The sequence below is a fragment of the Patiria miniata genome, unplaced genomic scaffold (assembly GCF_015706575.1).
Source record: "Patiria miniata isolate m_02_andy unplaced genomic scaffold, ASM1570657v1 HiC_scaffold_22, whole genome shotgun sequence".
NCBI classification, from domain to species: Eukaryota; Metazoa; Echinodermata; class Asteroidea; order Valvatida; family Asterinidae; genus Patiria; species Patiria miniata.
In genome coordinates, this window is record NW_024037061.1 from 7,361,287 (window position 1) to 7,385,424 (window position 24,138).

General features: G+C 39.4%; 1 protein-coding gene across 2 annotated transcripts in view; it reads left to right on the forward strand.

Annotated features, from left to right (window-relative positions):
* Positions 1 to 24,138, forward strand: part of LOC119730307 (cilia- and flagella-associated protein 251-like) — a 31,968-nt gene that overhangs the window by 4,519 nt on the left and 3,311 nt on the right. Inside the window, exons 2-21 of one of the 2 annotated variants that reach the window (XM_038203134.1) lie at positions 1,376 to 1,571; positions 2,767 to 3,452; positions 4,378 to 4,524; positions 5,256 to 5,359; positions 5,897 to 6,002; positions 6,770 to 6,928; positions 7,404 to 7,572; positions 9,406 to 9,496; positions 10,131 to 10,268; positions 10,901 to 11,030; positions 11,999 to 12,054; positions 12,400 to 12,459; positions 13,533 to 13,612; positions 15,369 to 15,508; positions 16,251 to 16,424; positions 18,457 to 18,600; positions 19,759 to 19,841; positions 20,298 to 20,439; positions 21,532 to 21,623; positions 23,624 to 23,752. In XM_038203134.1, coding sequence (XP_038059062.1) covers positions 2,787 to 3,452; positions 4,378 to 4,524; positions 5,256 to 5,359; positions 5,897 to 6,002; positions 6,770 to 6,928; positions 7,404 to 7,572; positions 9,406 to 9,496; positions 10,131 to 10,268; positions 10,901 to 11,030; positions 11,999 to 12,054; positions 12,400 to 12,459; positions 13,533 to 13,612; positions 15,369 to 15,508; positions 16,251 to 16,424; positions 18,457 to 18,600; positions 19,759 to 19,841; positions 20,298 to 20,439; positions 21,532 to 21,623; positions 23,624 to 23,752 — 2,810 coding nt within the window. In that variant the 5' untranslated portion in view covers positions 1,376 to 1,571; positions 2,767 to 2,786. The remainder of the gene's footprint in view (positions 1 to 1,375; positions 1,572 to 2,766; positions 3,453 to 4,377; positions 4,525 to 5,255; positions 5,360 to 5,896; positions 6,003 to 6,769; positions 6,929 to 7,403; positions 7,573 to 9,405; positions 9,497 to 10,130; positions 10,269 to 10,900; positions 11,031 to 11,998; positions 12,055 to 12,399; positions 12,460 to 13,532; positions 13,613 to 15,368; positions 15,509 to 16,250; positions 16,425 to 18,456; positions 18,601 to 19,758; positions 19,842 to 20,297; positions 20,440 to 21,531; positions 21,624 to 23,623; positions 23,753 to 24,138) is intronic. The other variant, XM_038203133.1, reaches the window with a different exon arrangement.

The following is a 24,138-nucleotide window of genomic DNA, read 5'->3' on the forward strand; positions in this document are numbered from 1 at the left end:
TACATTTGGAGCTGAAGAATGGGAACCAGACAATGGAACTTTCATGGACAGAGCACAATTAAAGATTTATGTTAAAATATAAACGGTTCCTTTTAGCAGACACGGTGAGGGAAAATTTTGCCAGTTTTGAAAAACGTTAATATTTATTAAGATCGTTAAAAGTCCCGAAAGACACAACAATTTTTAATCGTCCTTTTTATACAACTCGGTAGAAAATCCTTGATGACTGGTGAACTGGATAAAAATCGCCACTTGAAGGAGTTTTGACAACGCAAAAAGAGAAATTTCCCATGCCGCGATAATAGGGATGCCGCGATAATAGGGAGTCCGACTTTACATGAAACAGTCATTGATTAAGCGCGACTTGTTTTTCTTCAATAGTGACGTCACACACGCGCGCAATGAATTATGCATCAGTCATGTCAGTGAAATAGACTGTGCAACTCGGCAGACACATTTAATTGTGAGCGGTAAGTTCAGACTATTTTGTTCTTTTTTCAAAATTACCGGTTGTTTGAAACAATTTGAGGGGTCATATGGAATGTCATGAATGTGTGGATCTATCCAGGGTTACTGTCTTCCTCATTTGAATTTTCTTTATCAGTTTTTTTGGGCCTTGTCCTCGCGAGGGCATGCACAAAATGCATACCGTCATGACGACCGTGTATGGTGCTACCAAAGTATGGCAAATCGGTGGAGCGTTTGTATGGAGGGGTACCCGTAATTCAACGCTCCACTCAGTAGAGCTACATCTTAATAATATTTAGGGCCTAATATCATGTTCAAAATTAGCTCTACTGAGCTGAGTGGAGCGTTGAATTACGGGTACCCCTCCATACAAACGCTCCACCGATTTGGCATACTTTGGTGACGGCTTTACAGTAGCATAGTCACATACCCACGCGAGGACAAAAAGACCCCCAAAAAATCCGGTAAAGAAAATACAAATGAGAGAGACAGTTACCCTGGATTGATCTACACATTCATGACATTCCATCAGACCCCTTACATTGTTCCCAAACAGCGAAAATTTTGAAGAAAAACAGCAAAATATTCTGAAAACTTACAGCTCAATGTGTTCGCCGTGAAGCTCAATCCTTGCACCGACTTGCCGAATGAGGGCGTCTGACGTGACGTCACCGTCGTTGCTCGATTGAAGAAAAACAAATAGCGCTTTATCAACGACTGTTTTGTGTAATAATACGTGCTCCAATCCGCGCCGTACGACAGTATGGGCTTTGAACACACGCAAGGTGGAGACGGCTGAAACGTACACGTTCTAAAACAAATTAATGACGACAGATACCCACATGAAACTTGTATCAAAGAACTACTAATACTGACAAAAGAAAATCCCATTGTTATTACGTTTCAGCCGTCTCCACCTTGCGTGTGTTCAAAGCCCATACTGTCGTATGGCGCGGATTGGAGCACGTATTATTTCACGAAACAGTCGTTGATAAAGCGCGATTTGTTTTTCTTCGATCGAGCAACGACGGTGACGTCACGTCAGATGCCCTCATTCGGCAAGTCGGTGCAAGGATTGAGCTTCACGGTGAACACATTGAGCTGTAAGTTTTCAGACTATTTTGCTGTTTTTCTTCAAAATGTTCGCTGTTTGGGAACAATGTAAGGGGTCTGATGGAATGTCATGAATGTGTAGATCAATGTGGAGAAGCCAGTAGGTTCTTTCATAGGTAAATTTGCTAAATATTTTGCGTGATTTTTAGAAATTGTTACATTGACAATAGTTCCTTAGTGGGTCGCTAGTACGAAAGACCAACATCCCAAATGTCAAAAAAGGAGTTCTAGCGACCCAGGTAGTTGGACTAATTTAGGCCTATGCTAGGGGGCTACCAAACATGCCAAATTTGCTAACTAGGCCTAGGCCTACATGTGTAACTTGCATTTCTTGAAGTTTTACAGTCACTTTGCCGAATTTCCACTTCACCAACAACCACTTCGCCTATTTTGCCACTTCGCCGAATTACCACTTTACCCATTTGCCTTTGCCCACGTACTACGTACTCGCACGCACATCCACACGCACGTACATAGTACATGGCAGAGGCCATGAAATTTGGGGGGTTATTTGGCTCCACTAAAATGGTCCTATTCCCCTATTATCCAAACCAAAATGAGATGCCTTTACTACTAAGTGCCTTTAGGCCTAACTGGAATTTCACCGAAACTGAAATTTCATCAAGTTCTAGACACTCCCTTTCATAAATCGTGAGTTTATCTACCCATTTCAAAGTTAACAGAGACATTTATTTCAGCGTGATTTTCCGATTTTATTTCGAAGTGTACTGCGTAAACCTTTGAAAATACCCCCTAAAAATAAGAAAATAATTTTCTGACAAACTAGTAGTTGGGTATGTAAGTAGAGATAATAATGGTTTATGAGAATTTATCAACTTGAAAGAAATTCTTAAATGTTAAGTTGGAATTTTCTAAGATTTAGTGCACGGATACGTGTACATGCGTGCATAAAACATGCGAGCATTCGGCAAAGTGGTAATTTGGCGAAGTGGTAATTAGGTGAAGTGGCAATTCGGCCACTATGTGACGTGGTTTGTCATTAGGAGATCCTGGTCGACGTCCAGACCTATGAGCGTTTTCAATTTCTGGTGAGAGATCACATTTCTCGGAGAGACAAATATGCGAAGTGGTTGTCGGCAAAGTGGAAATTCAGCAAAGTGACCGACACCCTTCTTGAACTATGAAGAAGTTTTTGATTCATGATTTATTTAATGCTGAATACAGATACTGCATAACATAGTGTCATGGCTGACCAAGAAGAACAACCCTCATCTGAAGGGATGAAGGCCGAAGAGGTTGCAGATGACAACACCGCAAACCAAGATGAACAACAGGAGACGGAGCAAGCAGTTGATGCTACGACAGAAGAGGAAACAAACAGAAATGAGCAGCCAACAGGAGATGCACAAGATGAGCAAGAAGAAACAAAAGATGAGGAAGCTACGGATGATGCTGGGAAGGAGCAGACAGAAGAAGATGCGGTCCTTGAGAAAGGGGAGGAGGAGGGGGAAGATCCATCTCAAGATGCGATAGAAGATGGAGAGAAGGAAGATGAACCATCTGAGGAGCAAGTTAATGAAGATGATAAAAGGGAAGACCGTGAGCAGTCACCGGCCCAGATGGCAGAGGATGATGGGGAGGAGCCACAGGCCGTAGCCCCGCCCCCGACAGCAGAGGCGGGTTCATCATCACCCCAGCTGATGAGAGAAGCAACAGAGGAGCCAATCCAGGAAGAAACCACCAATGGTCCCTCGGCAGACTCCACAGCAGAACCCTCATCAGACCAGGGTGGGGAAACCGTCAAACCATCAACGCCTGTAGACAAACCATCTGACACAACCCCTGTCGCGGACAGACCCAGCACAGCCAGTTCAGCAACTTCCAATGTCGAAGTCTCTACCAATGCCTTGGTGAGTCTTTTCATTCTCTATACCTCAACTTTTGAATAGGATATTTTTTCATCGTGACATCAAGAAAATAAGTGAGAAGCAAAAACTCAAAATTTGAAGTAGCAGAAAACCTGTGTCTAACTAAAACTTTGATAAATGTTTATTTATTTTTTTTTTGTTTGGATTTAGAAGTGGCTTAAAAACTGTACCAATAGGTCTCTCTCTAATGACGTAATTTCCTACAGACCAGCCATGTGCATCGGTATTTTGATTGGCAACTTGCATAATGCACATTGGCTGCGTTGAATTTCACACACATTTCGAGCAACAAGCGCGTGTTTGGAACATTTTCAACACTGCGCAATGCGTGCGTGATTGCGTAGTTCCAGTTCTCTTACAGAGAAGGCCATCTTTGAGAGAGACCTACACTGAAAAATGTTGGCACATGCACATTTGTAGATTCCCTCAATTTATGTTTAGTCAATTGGAGTCAATGTTTTACTCTAGTTTACAGAATTCAAATTTAGGATAGAAATTAAAATTGTAACATCTTAAAAATGAGAGAATAGACCGATCCACTGCATTTACAAAATGTAGAACATGCATGCACTCACAATGATGTATGCAGTGTGGCGTTGAAGGAAAGTGTCTGTTGTTGCCAATGTACAATGGGCGGGGCCTAATGCATTGGTCTATACATGTAGGAAGGCGCGGACATCCAGGAATTTTTTACTTTGGCTCATCTAGCTCCCAGACCTATGTTCTTGAAACTCATGGTTCTTGAACCTGGAGTGCTGAATGGTAACACATAGCAACCGATGAAAACTGATGACGTCACTCCACCCCCGATATATTCCTAAATAACTTTCAGTGTACTGGGGAAAAACAAATTAATTTCCTTGACGTATTATTCATGAACTATGTATTATTTTGAACCGATTTTCAGAGTTTAACGTGGTCGTTTGGTGTCAACAAGACCGTCCCCACCATTAATCTGACCAATCAGCTTCGCCGGATGTGCGTCTATACCACGGGTCACACTGCAGTGCTCTACAACTATGAAAAGAACACTCAAAAGTTGCTGCAGGGACATGTAAGTTGAACTTCTCTTTGTGAAAAGTAAGAGCCAACATCCACAAACGGGTATCTGAATAGCTATTCATATCAAAAAATTGTTTAATTGATCAGAGATTAGGGTACAAAAGCATTTCATTAATACTTTTGTCTTCAATCTGTAAAATTCAGTTTTATTTGAAATTGCAGTGCTTCTTTGCAGTACTAAGACCTTAAAGAGATCAAAACGCATTTAAAAACAAACAAAAAAGAAGCCACATAATATAGCTGTATGGGCTCTGTGCGCCAACAAAAGAGGGCGCCCTTTTACCTAGCAACGACGTACCATGGGCGGGACACATATGTTTCGCTGGTTGACGTGCGTGCACTGTTCCTTGTGTGTGACGCACGTACACCAGGGGCCGGGGATTTGTACTATGTACATGCAGTGGCTGTGCTAGCGCTTCGCGGCAAAATATTGCAGTCAGGCAAGATGGTGTCGCTCGGTCACCCCCAACTGTACTTTCTTTGCCGGTGAGGGGGTACTTGTGAACGGAGCAGATATAAGACAACCGGATGTCTGTTTGCTTGACAAATCTTCGTTTTTTTATGGTCATGTTTCCTGCATTTAATTGTTCTGAATGCAATTGCTTTTAACCCAACGGTGGATGTACCCTTCTAAAAAGTGTTGTCCTTGTGTCCTTCAGCAAGACATTTTACTCTAAGGACTTGTATATTTTGTCTTTAATTCTTATTATTTTATTTTTGTAGAGCAACAACATCACCTGCACCTGCGCCAGTCGAGACAAACGTTGGATAGCTACGGCGGACAAAGGACCTAACAGCATGGTCATAGTGTGGGATACTTACACAGGGTACGTTATCACAACAAAAAGAGGCCACAGAAATAATGGCCTATGCCAATGGCCTATGCATCGTTCTCATGTTACTGTGCCAACATCTAACATTGGAAAGAATGTTGCAACAGACGCCACTTTTGTCTTCATCTATCATCTCAATGAAGCTCAGACATTGCCAAAATGTTGATAAGACACAAATCTGGGACTGAGAAACGTTTCCAGTTTTGTTAAAAAATACTTTGAAAATGCACTTGACTCTCTATAGACTTTGTACACAACCAAAGAAGTGGCGTCTGGATACTACATTCGTTCCCCAACATTATATGATAACAATTTTAAGCCATCCATATTTCAAGAGATATACATGCAGTGCAGGAAAAAAAAAATGAGTTTGCTGATAAATCCGCGTCACATGACCATAACATCCCAAACAGGTGTAGTATGGTCAATATAATGTATAATCTATGATCATCTTTTTTTGCAGTTATTTTTTTTTCTTTTTGATCTTCCATGTTTTCTTTCTTTGATATTTGTTTTTTTCCTTTTCTGTAGGACCCCTGTCCAGACCATCTTTGAAGCTCATGAGAATGGTGTGGTTGCTATGGCAATGACCCCTGATGCCAAGTACCTTGTTACCATGGGAACCATCCCCGACCAGGTATGAGCTCTGATCTGATCTTACGAGTCATGTTGCCATGTGACTGGATACCTTCATTCAAACAATTTTTTTCCCCCGTAGTTTAGTCCCATGATTCTTCATCTAGCTTTATCTTAATAAAAAAGGGCTTTATTTTGTATAGCAAACATTCCATCGATACCCCCAAACAAATCTCCATTTACATCCTCAATAACCTCAAGCTTTTCTCAAAATTAAAAATGTTGAATTCCCAAAAATGTCCTGATATTTTTACCAGAATTTTGTAAACATGTTCAAAGTTTCTTAAAAATTAAATCCTCAAAAATGAAGAAGTACAAAGTTTTAGCTATGTACCAAGGGCCAAGTTCGGGCAAGGACCATTGGTCGACCAGTGGTTGATTTGTGACGTACCTTACGCCTGCGCACTGATAGCAACGTGTGAATGTCTCTAGTCAAACGCCGGTCAAAATGTCGTCGCAAAACGTCTGGATCCTGGCTCTCTGCTAGCGTTATGAATGCGCGCGGCTATTGGTTACCAGCGAAGCAACCAACCCCAGTAGGGTAGTTCCAAATAGTCGACTAGCGTAGTCAACCACCGTCGACTAGACAGAGTTCGGGCAAACGTTAGTTAACCATTGGTCAACTATAGTCCTTGCGCGAACTTGGCCCAGGTCTTTGCCCTAGTGGGAACAAGCTGGCAATAGCCGTAGCCTTAGCTCTGGAAGCCTAAGTGTTAGCGAGTGTCCAGCCTTTGATGACTGACCACTGCGTGGCTTTCTCTCTTGTAGTCTTTATCTATCTGGGATTGGACGACGGACGGTGAGACACCAGTCTGCTCCACTCAACTCAGTAACAGCTACGGACAGCAGACCTACGTCCACTTCAATCCTGAAGATACCAGTCAGATTGTCTCCAATAGCGACAGTCAGGTCATCTTCTATGCATGGGTAAGCTGAACGTATCCCATTCAATCATAGACCTTGTACATAGCGGCCATCTTAGAGGCCATCTTGTGTTATTTTAATGCATTAACAATGAATGCACACAAGGTTCACTCATGCATATCCCAGCAAACCAAAGGCATTGCCCTCTAACATGGCTTCTGTGCATGAGGTCTTATCTATTATCACATTTCGTTTGTTTTTGTTCAGACATAATTTTTGGTGTTAAGAAATAGTTGAATAGCCCTGAGATGTCAAAACACATCACAGTGTTAACTATTGTAGAACTGGTTCATCTCAGCGCAATTGGTAAATTTGTGGTTCTGCCGACAAATCTAAACATTATGAATGTGCAGGACATAAACAGAACTCACAACAGTAATGCAAACTTGTATGATTTCATCTCAGTTCCTACTTTCGTAGAAGGGACTTAATTGAGGCCACAGTGACAAATTTTCCAAAAATCTTTGATCTTTTTCAGAAGGGCAACAAGATTGAGTTTGTGGCTCCGTCTCTGACTGATCAAGATTTCAACCGAGTCGTTGGCAACTACAGCCAGTCCATCTACTGCAGTAATAGCACCAGGGCGTTCACTGCGACGTCCGTGGGTAACGTAGTGGTCTGGGACAACTGCAGGCCCATCTCTGGACGTAAGTACAAAAAAATAAGCTCCTACATGATGGGTCATGGGTCAAAGTTCACTTCTTCCTTCTTTAATGACCTGTGTACTCAGACAATAGATCGATCCATTTTGCCTGCCCACTGTGTACGTGTACGTGTTCTACATAACCCCCGAGGACCGACACACAAAGGGAGAACAACAGATCCTTTCAGTCCTCGGCGTTGGGTCCTTTGTTGGAAACGTCCTCTATCTTATGGTTATGTGCTTAGTCTGTGGGAGAGTGTTATATTACAAAGACAAAGGGAAACACAAAGCATTGTCCTCCAGAGTATAGTTATACACGACTGTGTGTGCAGAAACGTGTGTAGAAAAACATGCAGAAACACACAGTCATGAATTTCCATACGCCCAAGGACAATGCTTTGTGTTTCCCTTTGTCCCATTATAACACTCTCTCATAGACTAAGCACATAACCGTACGATCGAGGACCGTTTTCAACAAAAGACCCAATGCTCGAGGACTGAAAGGATCTTTTGTTCTCCCTTTGTGTGCGTGTCCTCTATCGTAAAGCCACGCATGTACGTGTGCCTTTCCAATATCACACTGCATGTTCCAGCTGGGCACGTCATACACATGTGCACACATGTCAGACTTTTGTGCACACATGGTGGACGTTAACCAGGGGCGTGATTGGTCAAAAATATTAAGGGGCGGGGCTTAACAGACTATTGTTAAGATTAAGGTTTGCATATTGATTATCTTTGGTCTTCTTGTGTACAATGTCGGTTTGTGATCTGTTCTCACAAAATGAGAATAAAGTTCCATTCCTTTTTTGAAAATCTTTCAAACATTGATTCGAGAGAGATTGAATTCTTCTTAATCGGAAGGATGAGCAATGACGTTGGATTCACAGGTTTTTTTTAGTAGCTTGAGATTTGACTTGAAGACTTGCATTGAGAAGACTCAACAAGTGCTGAAAACAGACTGAAATATGTGACCCGCTCCGCAGAAATGAGTCTGTTGTGGCAAAACTGACATTTTGAGTTAACTACATTAATAAAATGGGAATGAAATAAGCTTTCATTTGGTATATCATGGACCTCTCTAGGACATTTGGTTGCATTGTTGTGCTTGTTTCATTTTGTAAAGTTTTTGCAAAGCTAGAAGTGTCTCAATGGAGAAAAAGGGCTTTGAAAAATGACGAATACACTGTAACTAACCAAGAAAAGCACCAAAGATTCATAATTTTTTTTCTTTTTCTTAAAATATTTACATTTTTGTGTAAGATATTTGAACTCAAACTATCAAACAACCAAAATAAAACAAAAACAAAAAAATCCAAATTTTGAGCAAATTTTTACTGTTACCATTTCAAAATGGCAAAACCTTGAATTCAAATCATGCGACATCAGACTCATTTTTGCAGAGCGGGTCACATATGGGCTTTATTCACGAGTCGGCCATATTGAATTGAAAGCGAGGTGAAATCTTCATTTTTGGAACTTGCAAATAGAAATGAAAGTAATAAAATAAAGTAAATTACAAATTAATACCAGTCTGCTCTGATGAATAATTTAAAATGTGTGATAAACATATCCTACTGTTCTAAGCCACATTTAAACAAAAACATGAAAGTGAGGCTGGATTGCATAAATAGTCTGGCACCGTCCCATTCAACAGTTCACAATTTATAAAATACATTCAAAGAACCAGACCAAAATGGCTTCCTCATGGATCAGGTCCATAGATAAGAGATGTAGTAAAACTTATATTGGGTATTGCTTGCCAACTCTTTGTTTTAGAGTGTGAGTGTAGATGCGTATGAAACAACTTCTATGTCTTGCATTTGTTCATTTGCAGCACCTCTCCTAGAACCATCTCCAAACAAGAAAGCCTTCAAGCTGGTCCGTGTCCAGGAGCGTGGTATCACCGTACTGACAACTACAGAGCAGTAAGAGCTGATTTGACTTCACTTATTAATCTTTTACCTCTGTAACATCAAAGTTGAGAGGAGTTTCTGTTGTACAAATGTTCACACTGAATATTTTAGACATATTATGCTCCTCTGATTTGTTTTTATTTCTGAGGGGATTGCTTCTAATAAAACCAGAAGCACTCGTGGTTAGAGGCTGACGGAAACAGAGAAACAGAGAAACAAATAAAGAATGCCACGATGTCTCACTGAGGGTGAGAAATTGTCTCACAGACCAACAGACAGTACTCCCTAAGAAATAATGCGAGACCCTTCATAAACTTGCTCATGTGCAGTCAAGTGCATCACAAGTCCCCACAAGTCAATCATATGTCATTCACATGTCAATCACATGTCGATCACATGACAATCTCATGTCAATCACATGTCAATCACATGTCCTCTAGTCTCAAGGCAAGGCAAAAGCTTTTGAATTGAGCTGTGACAAAGGCATTCCTTTGATATAGTTCATCCACTGTTACTTGTGAATGGACGTCTGAGTTGACATGATTTTACATGCAAAGAGACCCATGATAAACTACATCACTGACATGATATACCTCAGACCCATTGAATGATATCGTGTGCTTTATCCTGAATATCTCCATTCCAGATACATTGTAACAGGAGACGTGAACGGCCACGTTAAGTTCTACGATCTACAGCTTCGTATGTCCAACTGGTACAATGAGTTTGGTGTTGGGCCGATCAATTCTGTCTCCTTTGCCTACGTGCCTGACTTTGAGCCCGAGTAAGTAGCTGATTGAATGAGGATGTTTATGATGATGTTGGGTAGTTGAGATATGTCTTTTACTCTAGGAAGTCTGAGGGTCGATAGAATGATCCAGTATAGTAGAATCCGACGACCAGAATTAGAAGCTTTTACTGCGGTGGTGTCACGCTCACTTGCATGCTGCACGCGTTCTTAAAGACACGGCACGCGCACATTTTGGTATTCCTATTGGTCAAAGGAGCCTGAAGCATGTGCGCCCAAGCCTTGCACCATCGCAGAAAATGGCTGCCGTCGGATTTGTCTATAAAGCCTCTCCCACTCATGCGTGTAATGTTTGAAAGCCCCACCATGTAGCTTTGACAACTGTCAAATTGTGTGTCGAAAAATTAATAGAAATTTACACCTACATGTACAGTTGACAACATTTAAATTTGTCTAGTACATCAGGGCACTGCTATTGCTCTTGGTTATCATGCATATATACATTGAAAGGGTATGATTGTAGTCACTGGTTATATTAAAAAATGTCCATGGCGTATTGTCACCAATTTATCAACATTTATTTTTTGGAAGTTGCTTGGATTAGTTCTCCCAAAATCTTCCTTATATTTGTTGCCGGTAATAAGATGTGATTTTGTTTTTTACCACAGATTGGCAGAAGACAGTGATTATCCTCCCGATGCTACCATCAATGCTACCTCCTTCATTACTCGTGATTACATCCTGAGTACATTCATAGCTCAGATTGCTCTCATCATCGCCGACGGCACACAAGTCAAGGTCAGTTGTCATCAGTCGCACAACTTGCAGCATTTCTCTGAGATTTTAATCAATTTTGTATCACAATTTTAAGTACTTTGTCAGCAGTTCTGGTTTAATGGAGAACCCCAAGACTTGGAATAAGAACTTCTCTAAGTTTTGAGACAAGCTGCCGTAAACGTTTATGGTGATTGTGTAGTTACGGATCATATTCAATAAAACAGAATGAAAATCCACTTTGTTGTTCATATTGAACTCACCCAGCTAGTTAGTGATGTTTAAAACCAACCAAAATATTGTGGACAGAGGGCTCTGTGCGCCAACAAAATAGAGCTATTTTTTAACCATTTTTGAGAGCCCCTTAGATGAGACACACCGCGTGCTGTACTGGTTCGCACGCGTAAAGCACGAAATACGCACTACTCATTATATTCTTAATGTGCACAAATTTTGGGGTTAGTATTTTATAGCAAATATTGTTGCACCGACCTGTTTATAGTTTGGTGTTCATTGATGCTGGAAACACCAAGGGCAAAAAAGTGCTGTTCTTGTACTTTGGTTCCCTGACCCTACTTCAGACGAAGTGGAGCAATTCATAGACCTCAGGGAATTGTCAGGTCAGGAACCAGACTAGCTGGCTTGCCGGCACCCCTTCATGGATGTGTGACCGATTGTTAACAAAATGTGGCTTAACAATTAAATTTGGTGCATTTGGGGCAGTATTTAAAAATGATGGTTAGCTAACCGTCGTTGGAAATTGATACAAAAATTACACTTTTCTTGCAAATAACAACATACCAGGTGCAACGATTTCACAGGATGCTTAAGACTATTATTCACTTACAGTCAAGGGAGGTGTTTCAAAATAAGTTGGTAATTTTGGTTTTTTATTGTTTTCAAATGTTGTACATTAGGCCTACGTTACTAAGATATTTCTCTCAGAACTAACCTGGTATTCTCATACCTCAATCTTGTTGTTGTTCTTTCAGATGATTCATTCAGAGCACGATGCAGCTATTCATGCCCTGGCCACTCATCCAAATCTGTAAGTCAATACAACCTTGCCTATCAAACTACTGTCTAAGGGGGTATGGGGCAAGCCCCCCTCTCAAAGTCTGTGCCTCCCCTTCAGAATTTGGGAGAAGGCAAAAAATCATTCAGTGCCCCATCAGAAAATGAGGGCCCTTAGTGCCCCCTTGATGCACTAGTTCTGCCACTAGTTCTCCCAATTCCAAATTTAGTAGTTCTCTTTACTTAACGCCATGATGTTTACAAAATATGTGCAATTGTACATTGTTCAACTTTTTATTGATTCAGTTATTATCAAACATTCCTTTGGGGTTTAGATAAGATACAGAATTTGTATTTTATTTTCAATTTGTATTTACAGATCGCAAGTTGCCATTGGCAGCTATTCAGGGTTTCTCAAAGTCTGGAATTACAAATCAAGGTAAGTACCCGACCAACCAAGAACATAATTATTGCCCAGTAAAGCATAAATTCCTATTAATGTACCCGTAAGGAGACATTTTTCATCATTAGTTACTCCTTGGGGAGACACCGGACATTAAGGAGACATATCAATGTCTTCCTAATGTCACAACTCCTATTTAGAGGCAAAACTGTATTGTCGCAAATAGTCTAAATCGTTTGTGGTGGTCCAGATCATAAATATACCAAACATTCATGTAGATAGGATAAGGGAAATTGGGTTAGGGGTCGTGAAAGTTGGAACAATTTTGTGCACAACCCTATGGGAATTTTCCCCTAAGGTACCATTTCCTGTAATTATAATTCATCTTCTTCTTCTTACCCCACTGAACACCAAACCTGTCATAAGCTAACCTAGTAATGCTAGTCCCAAAGCCCACAGAAATCAATCAAGTTGATTCAGATTGGCTATTCAATGGAAGTCTTTTCATATCTGGTCTCAGTACACCAGCCTTCACCAGCCTACAACCAGGCTTAGACTGTAAATCATCCAACATTGACAACAGTTTAAGAAAAATGATGCAGAAATATTTAGATATTTTTTTTGGAATCAAAAATATTGCAGCGACGTAGCTTTTGATGTCATCACGACATCAAAAGCTATGTCACTGCAATATTTTTGATTCCAAAAAAGGTATATTTCTTATCAACATAATGGAATCTAATAATAGTATACATGCTGTTAAAAATGATGCAGTTTGAAAAGTTGACATTGCTGCGTTACAATGTCACACTGCCCAGAACGAATGGCAGGGAATACCGATCGCACAGCGCTTGCATGCAAGGGAGCACGCAAATTGAATTACCCGCGCTTTGTTTGGGCACTGTGTGGTTACGTTTAGCAATTTCTCCTCGTGTAATCTTTACATTTGCAACTTTTCAAACTGCATCATTTTCATAAACCCTTGTCAATCTTGGACGATTTACAGTCTTTGGTAGTGTTGTATATTGTGTTGTATAATTGCTTCAGAAGTAATCAGAATATTGCACATTGTTTACTAAAAAGTCAATTATTGCCCAATTATTTTGTAGGACTTTGGTGGCATCTAGAAACTTCCCCAAAGGTCATCTGATCCGATGTATGGCCTACGACCCCAAGGGAAATTATCTAGGTAAAATGATGTTTTTATTTTTTTGGTGGTATACATTCACACTTTAGTTTGTGTTAGTGGCGGCTGTCTGTTTGAGTTTCATGATTTATCTGTGTGTCCGATTACATGACGGTATTTTTTTTCATTTGATGCATAGGGCCTTGCCATATGCCAGTATTTTTTAATTTGTTTCCATAGAATTATTTGATCAACTAACAATGCGATTGTCTCATTCTGGTAAAATAAGTAAGCGCCATTGCTATAAAAATTGCAGTATGTTTTACTATACTGACAATTTTCAAAATTCTACACCTAAATTTTTCTCTTTGTCTATGGAATCAGTTGCCTTCAATAGGCCATATTTTTGTCAAATGAGCCCGCTTAACTTAACTTAGATCTTAAACGTAAATATTATTAAAAAGTAGTTTTTTTTTAGATGTAGCAATATGTTCTTAGATTCATGTCTGTTTTTACCCCAAAATGACGTTAAGTTGCCCTCATCGCTCACGAACAAGGCGTACTTGACAGAATCAATTTTCAAAGTTCACATTTTGACATTCTGTGCTAAAGCTATGAAATCAATTGCATTAATTAAACGGAAATAAAACAATAAAAAAATTGACAACGAGCCTAAATATTTCATCTTATTTCAAGGATTGTGAGCCACTATATTGGCTCAGCATAAGCAAACAGTTAATGTTCAAGTGAAATATAGCAGAATTGAGCCCTAGTGCTTCTCATTTAGAATGTTTCATCCTGTCCCTGTCTGCCCACACATGCCTAAACTCAAGGTCCTATACATATTATCTCTTAGCCACGTTGTTCTCTTGGCCCACTGCAGACAACCCTGGTTAGCATCAAACCCCAATCACAAACTACCCCCCCCCACCCAGGTCTATCAATTAGAGGTCTGTGGCTCTCATGTTACAGACAATGACCCTACTGCAGACGCTTGATTACTCCTGTCCTCACAGCGACAGACGACATTGGAAATTATTCATTATACCTCTGTAGAGTTTCAAACTCCACTTCATGCATTTGTTAAAGTGGAAGAACAGATTTTTGATTTGATAATTTCATTTTTATTCCTGAGGCATTTTTCTGGGAATTTTCCTGAATTAGAAAATGAATCACTGCTCGGAACCTGATGGCACACTCTTTGTACATGGACTTCAACTTTCTAAGGAAATCAAGTCTTTATGTACAGTTACATATTATGTGGCTTGACTTGACCATCCATTAGTCCTGCAAAATCTTCCCAAAGATCTCCTGGTAGAGTTACAGGTTAATAATATTATTAATATTTGTAATGTATAAATATGGTACACGTAATATGATGGATTGTATTATATACCTTGTTAGTGCATTCAAAAACCTGTAAAACATTTACTACAGTTTTTACAAAATAAAATTTGTGAAGAGAAAATCTTTTTTTTTTTTTTCAAAGGAAACATCAATTTTTTCTTGAAACATCCAAATGTGTGGGGGAAGATTTTCAGGGGGCAACAGGGCCACGATCTAGGCAACAGCCCCTATTCAGCCTCCTAGCATCATTGACAATGCAGAATCGTTTTAATCATATTTCTTTCTTTTTATAATTTTTTTCCTGCTAAGAACAGAAAAAATTTACCTCATCCAAGGCTACCTACCAAAACGTCATGTACTAGTAATGTTTTCTGCTATATTTAGCTTCTTGACATTGAACAACTGTGGTCAGTGGAAGTCACTTGTTATAAAGTATTGTTGATTATTATTTTTTTTGATGATGATTTACTAGGCGTTGGTTTCACCAATGGCTGTGTGCGCATCTTAGATGCCATATCCCTTGAGGACGAATGCGAGGAGCTGTTCCGTTATTCCCGAGATGCGGTCACTCATTGTACATTCTCCCATGATTCCAAGTGGATGGCCGTCGCTGTAAGTAATGCATGACAGGTCCATGTTGTTTAATCTCACTGAGGTCTAATTTCTATAGATTTCAATAGGGAATTATTCTGCCTGAAATGGTATCATTTGGAGGAACCAATCACTGAAGGTGGTTGAGAAAGTGTACCGGCGGCACATTTTTTACATGCGTCAACACGTATAGTATCCACTGAGCTGAAACTTCAACAAATTAGCTGTTATGCACCCTCCTTAAGATTTGCACACAAAAAACACAAAAACTAAATGATACTATGTACCTTTAAGGACGTTACAGAACAAGGTCAACATAAATATAAATGCAGTTCTTGAATTTTTACAGCCCAATCATTTATTTTGGGTATGACATGGGTGTAAAGTTTGTCATTTTGGAAATTAACGTATTGGCAATAGAGTTCTTCAATGTCGTTCACTGAGAGCTGTTAAGAGCACTGAGTGCTCAGTGCTTTTTAAGTGTTCATAACAGAAAAACTTCACTTACTGTCTTTGTTGGGACTTGAACCCACAGCATACTATACTATTCTAGACCTCTCACTACTACCACTTAAATTAACAAAGCGAATGGAAAAGCATGAAAAGACTTCCAGTGAGCCATTCTGAATCAATTGAATATAATTTTGTACACCCTGGGACCAGCTTTAATAGGCTTGACTCGTCTTGTTTAAAAGTATCGATTTCATCACTGCGACAGATGCTCATTTATTTCATTCTTGGAATCGTCTTTCTTTGCTCGCAGGATGCTGATCATTGCGTCACTGTTTTCAAAGCTCAACATCCCAGCACCGGAATGACGTGGGATTATCTGGGTAAACACAGGGCTCATTATAAACCCATCCAGGATCTGTCGTTTGGCGTGGCTTTGGACTCGGACACTCCTAGGCTGCTGTCTGTTGGACAGGATAGAGCATTGGTAAGGACAAATTGGGGAGAAATTAAAGTTCCAGGGAATGCTATTCTCGGAAATGTCGAAATGTCTTTATTTTCTTGTTAATTCTTGCATGTGATGTAACATATTTTTTGCTGTATGCGCTTTTTCACATTGTTTATATTTAAAGAGTAAAGTTTTCATTTTATTTTCAAATTTTGTTTGCCGGTAGACAAGAGTCTATCGTCAACTGTCAAATTTCCATTTTCAGGAGTTGTATTTCCACTGTCTGGAGTTCAACTTCCATTGTCATGGAGTTGAAGTTCCATTGTCAGAAGTTAAATTTCCATTGTTAGGAGTTAAAGTTCCAATGTCAGGTGTCAAATCTCCATTTTCTCCTTTAATTAACATCATCAGGAAACAGACTTTCATTCTCAGGAATCATCTTCCATTTTGAGGTTGAAATGTCATTGTTCCGAGTCAAATTTCATTGTCAGGAGTCAGATCTCTACCATCCTATTTCGTACATGCCTTTTTTTTTAAACGATCTTCTCATTTGATATAGTTAGTTAGCTTTATTAAACATGTTACTCATCTGACAGTTTTGTTCAAGTATTTTATACGTCATACATTTCTGCTTTAAATGTTGCCTTGATCATTCTCTACAATGACGTCATGGCAACAGATCACTATGTTTCCATCTCTCATTAATGTCTGCCAGACAATCATCCATCCCTCAATCTTGCTGTCCTTAAGTCTCCCAAGACCTCATCCCTCTACATCTCTCATCATCATGCCGTCATCTCTGCTCCAGATTTCTCTCGGACAATATCCCAAGATCTGTCTGATGAACAGTCGTTGGCAAAACTTCCCATTCTTATTAAACACACCTTTCATTTATAAGCTATAGAAATTCAAGGGCCCAGCCTCATCAGAACGTACTGCCAAGCAAACTCATGTGCTATTTAACCCTTTAGTCAGCGCCCAAAAACGTGCTGCCTGTTACGTAGCGCACAAAACTGCTCGAGCAGTGACTGGATTTCATTAGTGAATAAACACAATGTATTATACAGTGTGGCACAGTTTTAATGGGTTAAGCAAACTAAGCCAGCGGAGTACCAGTGAAAAGCAATATGCATAATACGTTTTGGCTGGTAACCTGGTTTTGCTAAGCAACATTTTATGTTGTACTTATCACATTTTTGTGCGGTTATCCCCAGCACAATCTGTGGTATGCTAAATTGTATATGGGACATTCTATAAATTTGGGGTCCCCTTTCTTTTCCTGTCCCTGTTACATCTGACATCTATGATTTTATAATTCTGATGCACTCCTTAATGCTGTGGCCCTTCAAGAGTGATTATGAATAGCAAACTACACCCAACAAATAAGAAAATTGATTGAATAGCAATTTACAAAGTACCAAGGTAACAGGTACAGGAAGAAATGTCACGCTTTGGACCCTAAAATGAAAGGATGACCCATAATGCCAATATAGGGCCCAATTTCATTACATTCCAAGCAGACAAGTTTCCTGCTGTGGTCTGTCTCAAACATGTAGACACAACTCGAGCACAGCCATTATGAACACGCTTTCAGAGGCACAATTTAATGAACAATTTAATTTACTTTTTGGTGCATTAGCACCTGTTTCACATTGTAGTACATTGTATTACATTGTAGCACATTGTATTGTATTACATTGTAGTACATTGTAGCACATTGTATTGTATTGTATTACATTGTGTTTATTCACTGATGAATACATAAAACCATAGAGTGCCTGGGTGGTTTCGGACATTACAGGCAGTAAAAGGCAAGGGTGGTTTGGGGTGGTACAGGGAGTAACAGGCAGGGCAGTTTGGGGCGGTACAGTGAGTGATAGGCCGGGCAGTTTAGGGTGTTGCAAGGGACAAATGGGTCCACACAAACAAGTTTGCACAACTTTATTGTAAAATGTGTTTTAGTGTTTAACAGCAGAGCAGTATACCTCAACTTTTTCTGCTATTCGCATAACTTGGTCCCACTTTTCTTGTCTTATTTTTAACAAAATCTTGTAATTTGTTTCTCTATCAGATTGAGTACGACCTGTTCAACAGCAGTAGAGATGACCTGAAGCTGCTAGGCATGGATCGTATTGAACAGAGCGGTGTGCCTCAATGTCTGGTCTGGTACCCACCCATCACTAAGGAACAATTCTTCCTGACTTCAAATGATCAGGTACCTTGTCCTTTAATCACCTGAAATTATGTAGGTTTTTGAAATCTTGGCCTTGTGTCCAGCGTCGGCTTCATCTCTAGTTATAGGATCATATTAATAGGCATTAAATGTCTAAACAAAATGTAAATATTTTGGCCTTGTTTTGTAGGATTTGATGTTCCTAAAACAGAAAGTGGGCACAATCCCCTGATTACCCAACTACTGTGTTCACCCAAATCCAACTCTTTCCAAGGCGCAGTAATGACTCCAACACTGGGCTTGTGCCATATTGGAGAGAAATGATCATGGTAAACTGGCTTGCTCAAGAACACAAGGAATTCCCAGTTGGGTTTACATTCACAATTGGGTTCAATTCCGGGTTTTAACCAATCATTCATCTAGATTTTCCCCAATAAATCATTACCATAAATCATACTTTCAAAATGAAGTTTTCTTTTCAAAATCATATTCTCTTAAGAGCTATCTTCATTGGACATTGTTCTGTTTTTATTACCCAGGTGGTTTTCCTATTATATGAAGATTTGTTGAAGATTTGTATGTTTGTCATGAATTGTCATTTGATGCTTTCCATAGTGCATCGACATTGCAACAATACCACGTTTACCACCTGAGATTTTGAAACAAGATACACGGACTTAAGAAAACCTCAAGGTTGCTTGTGAAATTAAATATGGTTGTTTGTTTAATAGTTGCAACATCTTGAAGAGTGCTGTATGATGCTTTGAGAAGTCTTCTTTCAATTTGTGGAATTTGCAGACAGATTGGGCTTCTGTTTATGTCATAAAAAATAACATATCTGCTATAGAAGGTTGGATCGTATGCACTTTGTATCGAAAACCTGGATCAAAAGCTTTATTATTTTTACCATGTCAACTTGATGAATATCTCTGCATTTTGTAAAGATTCCTCAAAGCATGAATTTTTTGGTTGAAGCAAGACAATTGACTGAACAGGATTCGTTCCTGCTACTTCCAAAACACTGTATCGGTGCTCTACCCACTGAGCTATCCAACCACAGTCTCCCAATTAATAAAACATCAGTCTAAGATTTTCAGTTACAAATAAGGGTGTTGAATTGCAGCTTGAAATTATTATCTGGACTTTTCAGACAACTTGTGTGATGAAAATTGAATTGTTTTGTTTCATTTTTTTTTTCAGTTCAAGTTCAAGCTGTTTAACACGACAACTAAAATGTGCAGAAAGACGGTGCTTGGTCCAACATATGGCTCACCAATTCAGAGGTAGATTGCAGAGGTCAAAATTTGAGATCCATTTAATTAAAAAACATTTAAGACCAATTAAAGTACAAATCTATTTATGAAAGCATATTCACTGCGTATCGTTTGCCTAGTTGCCAATTTGTGAAATTCCAGTTGCTGATTAAAAGAGCCAAAAAGAGCTCATTTTTTACAGTGAGAGTTTAATCATGTGATTAGGTGCTTGTCTACTTCACTGAAAATGTATCAGATTTAAAGTTTATTGAAACTTTAAGGGATGTATGACTATAAATTGTATTTACTTTGATAAACATCAAAGTAGCTGTGAAAAGTAAAATTGTAAAATTGAAATTTACAACCAAATTTCATGGTGCCTCGTAGTGCATTGCTAGGGTTACAATGGGTTTTGATTGCGTATTTTCCAATTAATCCTAGTTTTCCCTATGATGGAAATTATGCCTAAAATCCTTTGTTTTCCAGAATGCAAGTGCTTCCAACTAAGGACCCGATCCATGACAAGCGATACTTAGCCTTCATTACATCCGATAAAGTCGGAATGCACATTATGCCATTAGATGGAAATCCACACAACGGAATGGCAATGATGGCACATCCCAGTGGAGTAAGTATCATAAAATCAACAGCCTCATACACTGCACATTGCATATTCCAGTGGAGTAAGCTCAGTACAATCAACAGTTACATGGAAATTGCGCACTGTACATCCTAGTGGAGTAAGTTCAGCACAATCAACAGCCATAAATGCAAAATGCACATTGCACTTTCCAGTGGAGTAAGTTCGGTATCATAATCAGCCACATGTACATTGCACACTGCACATCCCAGTGGAGTAAGTACAGTGCAATCAACAGCCATGCATATTGCAAACCAAACTTTGTGTATTCAGCCTCGTATGCAAAAGTTGATAAAAGTGGGCACATCTAATTTAGCACGGGCCTTAATTGATTTCTTAAAGTGATCAGAGTTTGCATTTTTATGAAAACTGGAAACTTCCTAACAAAATGATTAGTACAAGATAACTCTTTTTTCCCCAAATGTTCGGAATATGTTTTCAAACTTTAGGATGATAAAATTTGCTATAATGGGCACAGTTGATCATATGTAGTGATGCTAACTCAACAAAAGATTTTACTCAACAAATTTTCATGAAAAGCAAACATTACTGGAGAGCCAGTAAGCAGCAATGCGCATCTCATAAAAAAATAGCCGTTTCTGGTAGTTTTTTCTCTGCACAGTTGTAGGGCTGTCCATTTCCGAATAATTTAGTATTGGATTACTCGAAACTGCGTTTGACCGAATATTCGGATGCTTGAAAGTGCTCTTCAACTGTGTGCCTAGCCAGTCAAACGTTGCACGAAGAACACGCGAGTTAAAACTTGGGTGCCAGAAGTATTTTAAGATGTCAAGGGATTTAACCTGCTAAAAGGATGGGAACAATTAACAGCCGTCAGCAAAAAAAAAAAGGCACCTGATAATGAAACGTCGTAACTATATGATAAAATAACATCACAGTCGTGTGTTTACATGCAGAGTTTTTGTTTTGAACTTTCAAACCGGTAAAAAGCTATTGGAATATTCGGTTGACAGTTGACATGTTGCGTTCCTAATGGAAGCTACATGAAATCAACCCACAGTTGTTTTTCTGTACTGTTTGTCTTTGCAATAGTTTACAATGACCTCATTGCTTCTTCAGGTCACCAACCTGGCTTGCAGCCACGATGGCAAATATCTATTCACCTCAGGAGGTAGCGATAGCACTGTTCTTATGTGGACCATCAGCATTGTGTAAGTTAACTGATCTCAATCGGGTTTTAGTTTGTAATTGGGTCTGTTTGGACTGGACACTAAGACTGAACCAAGGATAATGATTTTGCCTCAATTCGCAGCACCTTTTGGTTTTGGTATCTTGTTTAAATACTGCTCATTAAAAGTCTGTGACACTTACTTGATAATGTGGGGAATTACAGGGCATCCAAAGCAGTCTTGAAACCTTGGTGAGAAAATAGTAATAGTGTGAGATTTTTTTCAGGATTTTTCCTAGTCGTTTCAGGATTGTTTGTCAGGATTTTTCCTGATTTTAGAATGTTTTTTTCAAGATTTTCTCAGATTTTAGGATTTTGAAAGAATCCCCTTTAGTCTGGAATTTGTGAGGTTTTACCATCAAGATGTTTTTTACCTTAAAAAAGTTGATAACAAAGAAATGGGTGTTTCCTTGGTGCCTTTTGGCAATTTCAAATATGCATGTACACCATTGCTCTGTGGCTCTCAGAGACCCTCAAACTCTCCGCCGATTATTGGGTGGATTTGTCATTTTCCCCAAATATCACTTCTGAGTGGATTTATGACACTAAAGATTGTCTTAATACAAAGCTGTCTATGCGGGGAACATCGTTCAAACCCTATATCTCCGCAGCCTGTTTACACCCCCCCCCCCCAGTCAATTGCATGTTACTCCCCAGCTAATGTCAGTACCAATATACCGAATACTCCTGGGTGGAGAGAGGCAAGTGGGAGTGAAGTGGCTTGCCCAAGGACACAACAGATGACCAGCAGCTGGATTCAAACCCCTGACCCTCTGATCACAAGTCTTGAACCCTAACCACTAAGCCACACTCCCCTATATCTCCAAGTGTGGACAAACCCAATTACTCCAAGTAATTACTGAAACGTAAACATGACAAATATATACATGTAGTTCCAATTCATTATTAAAACACTGGAGTGAAACCACTCCATCAGTAATTGAGTGTTAATATATCTTCACGGTTCATCAGTTAATCATCGACTTTGTTTAGTGTAACCCTAAACACCATTGCCCAGTTGCCAGATTTTCTAATTGGAAGTTCGCCCATCCAAAACAAGTCCCTGTATAAATCAGCCTGGCCAGGATCAGTTTTTTTTGTCAGTCACTCCATGGTCACTCTGTCATTGCTAAGCTGTGGTCAGATTTTTTTAAGCGGCTAGGATTTTAGTCTCCAGCTCTGATGGCCTGCGACAGTAACAAATCGAGCATTTCAGTACATAAATCACTTGAAGTTTGTGAACAAACAAGTCTTAATATTTATTTGGGGTTGAATCCATCCCATTGTGTAGCAGTTTGAAGAAGAGTTGTGCTAACAATAGGATAAGAAAAAGTGGAGTAACATTAAGTAAACTGAAAAGCATATTTTTTTCAGTTGAGAAATGCTAGCAACGTTTGCAAATTTGTATTGTGTCATGATTTTGAATAAATTCTGCCTCTGAATATAACGAGGACTAGAGTCAATAATCACATGACCCTCCGTTGTCATGGATACCTGTGTTTTGAATGCACATCATTATTACATCATTACAGAATCCTCTAGAGTGTAAAGTCATCATTAAAACATGTTCAGGAAAGATATCATCGTGACATAATGATGTCATCCAGTTGGTCAGGAAGCATTTGACCACTCTGTTGCCATGGAAACATCTTTTCTGATGACATCATAATGATGTCATAATACGTTTAATATAGAAATGAATGCAAATTTAGGAAGCGTTAAGTTGAAGTTAAACCCAGGGTACCCTATAAAACCCTGTAAAACCTGGAGTAAAACCCAGTTAAACCTGAGTTACCGTCTTTTTAATTTCGCATTTTCCTGAATGGGAAGTTAAACAGGCAGTAGACTTCATGTTCACCTGAAGGTTCTGCGGGGTTTTGTGGGGTTTTAAGGGGTTCCTTTGGCTTCAACCTCAGGTTATCGCTTGTTTAATTTTGCATTCTGCTCTTGTTGAATCCATTTCTGTGATTGATATCTTCATAGTGCTCTAGAAGCGACAGCCAAGCTCGGAGGCGAGGACCTGATTCCATTCTACGGTCTTCTTGAAGGAGGCAGGGAGGGAGAACTCTTCAGGGAACTGGAGAATTACTTCTACTATGCACAGATCAGAAGGTACATCATCATCAGTCAGTTGAGTGCCTTGTAGACAACTAGATCGTAATGACTGAAACGTTGAGTTCAAACGTAAAGCTGCTGTCATATTCCTTAAGCTCAAAATCAGACAACCTAGATCAAACTACATGTACTCTGCTAAATGTATGCAATCATATGTGTATAAATTATGTTGAGTTGACAAATGGCCAGGTTTGTCTTCCAATCCATCAGTTTTTTGTTAGTATTAGAGTTAAGACTTGACATGGATAAACAATTTGAATTGTAATTTATTTGAATACTTTAAAATTGGCAAATTTTAAAAATACCATCACCTATGTACTACTCTCTCCATCAGCAGGTCACACATTTCTAGCAAGATTCTTTCAGTGTACTTAATCCAGCTT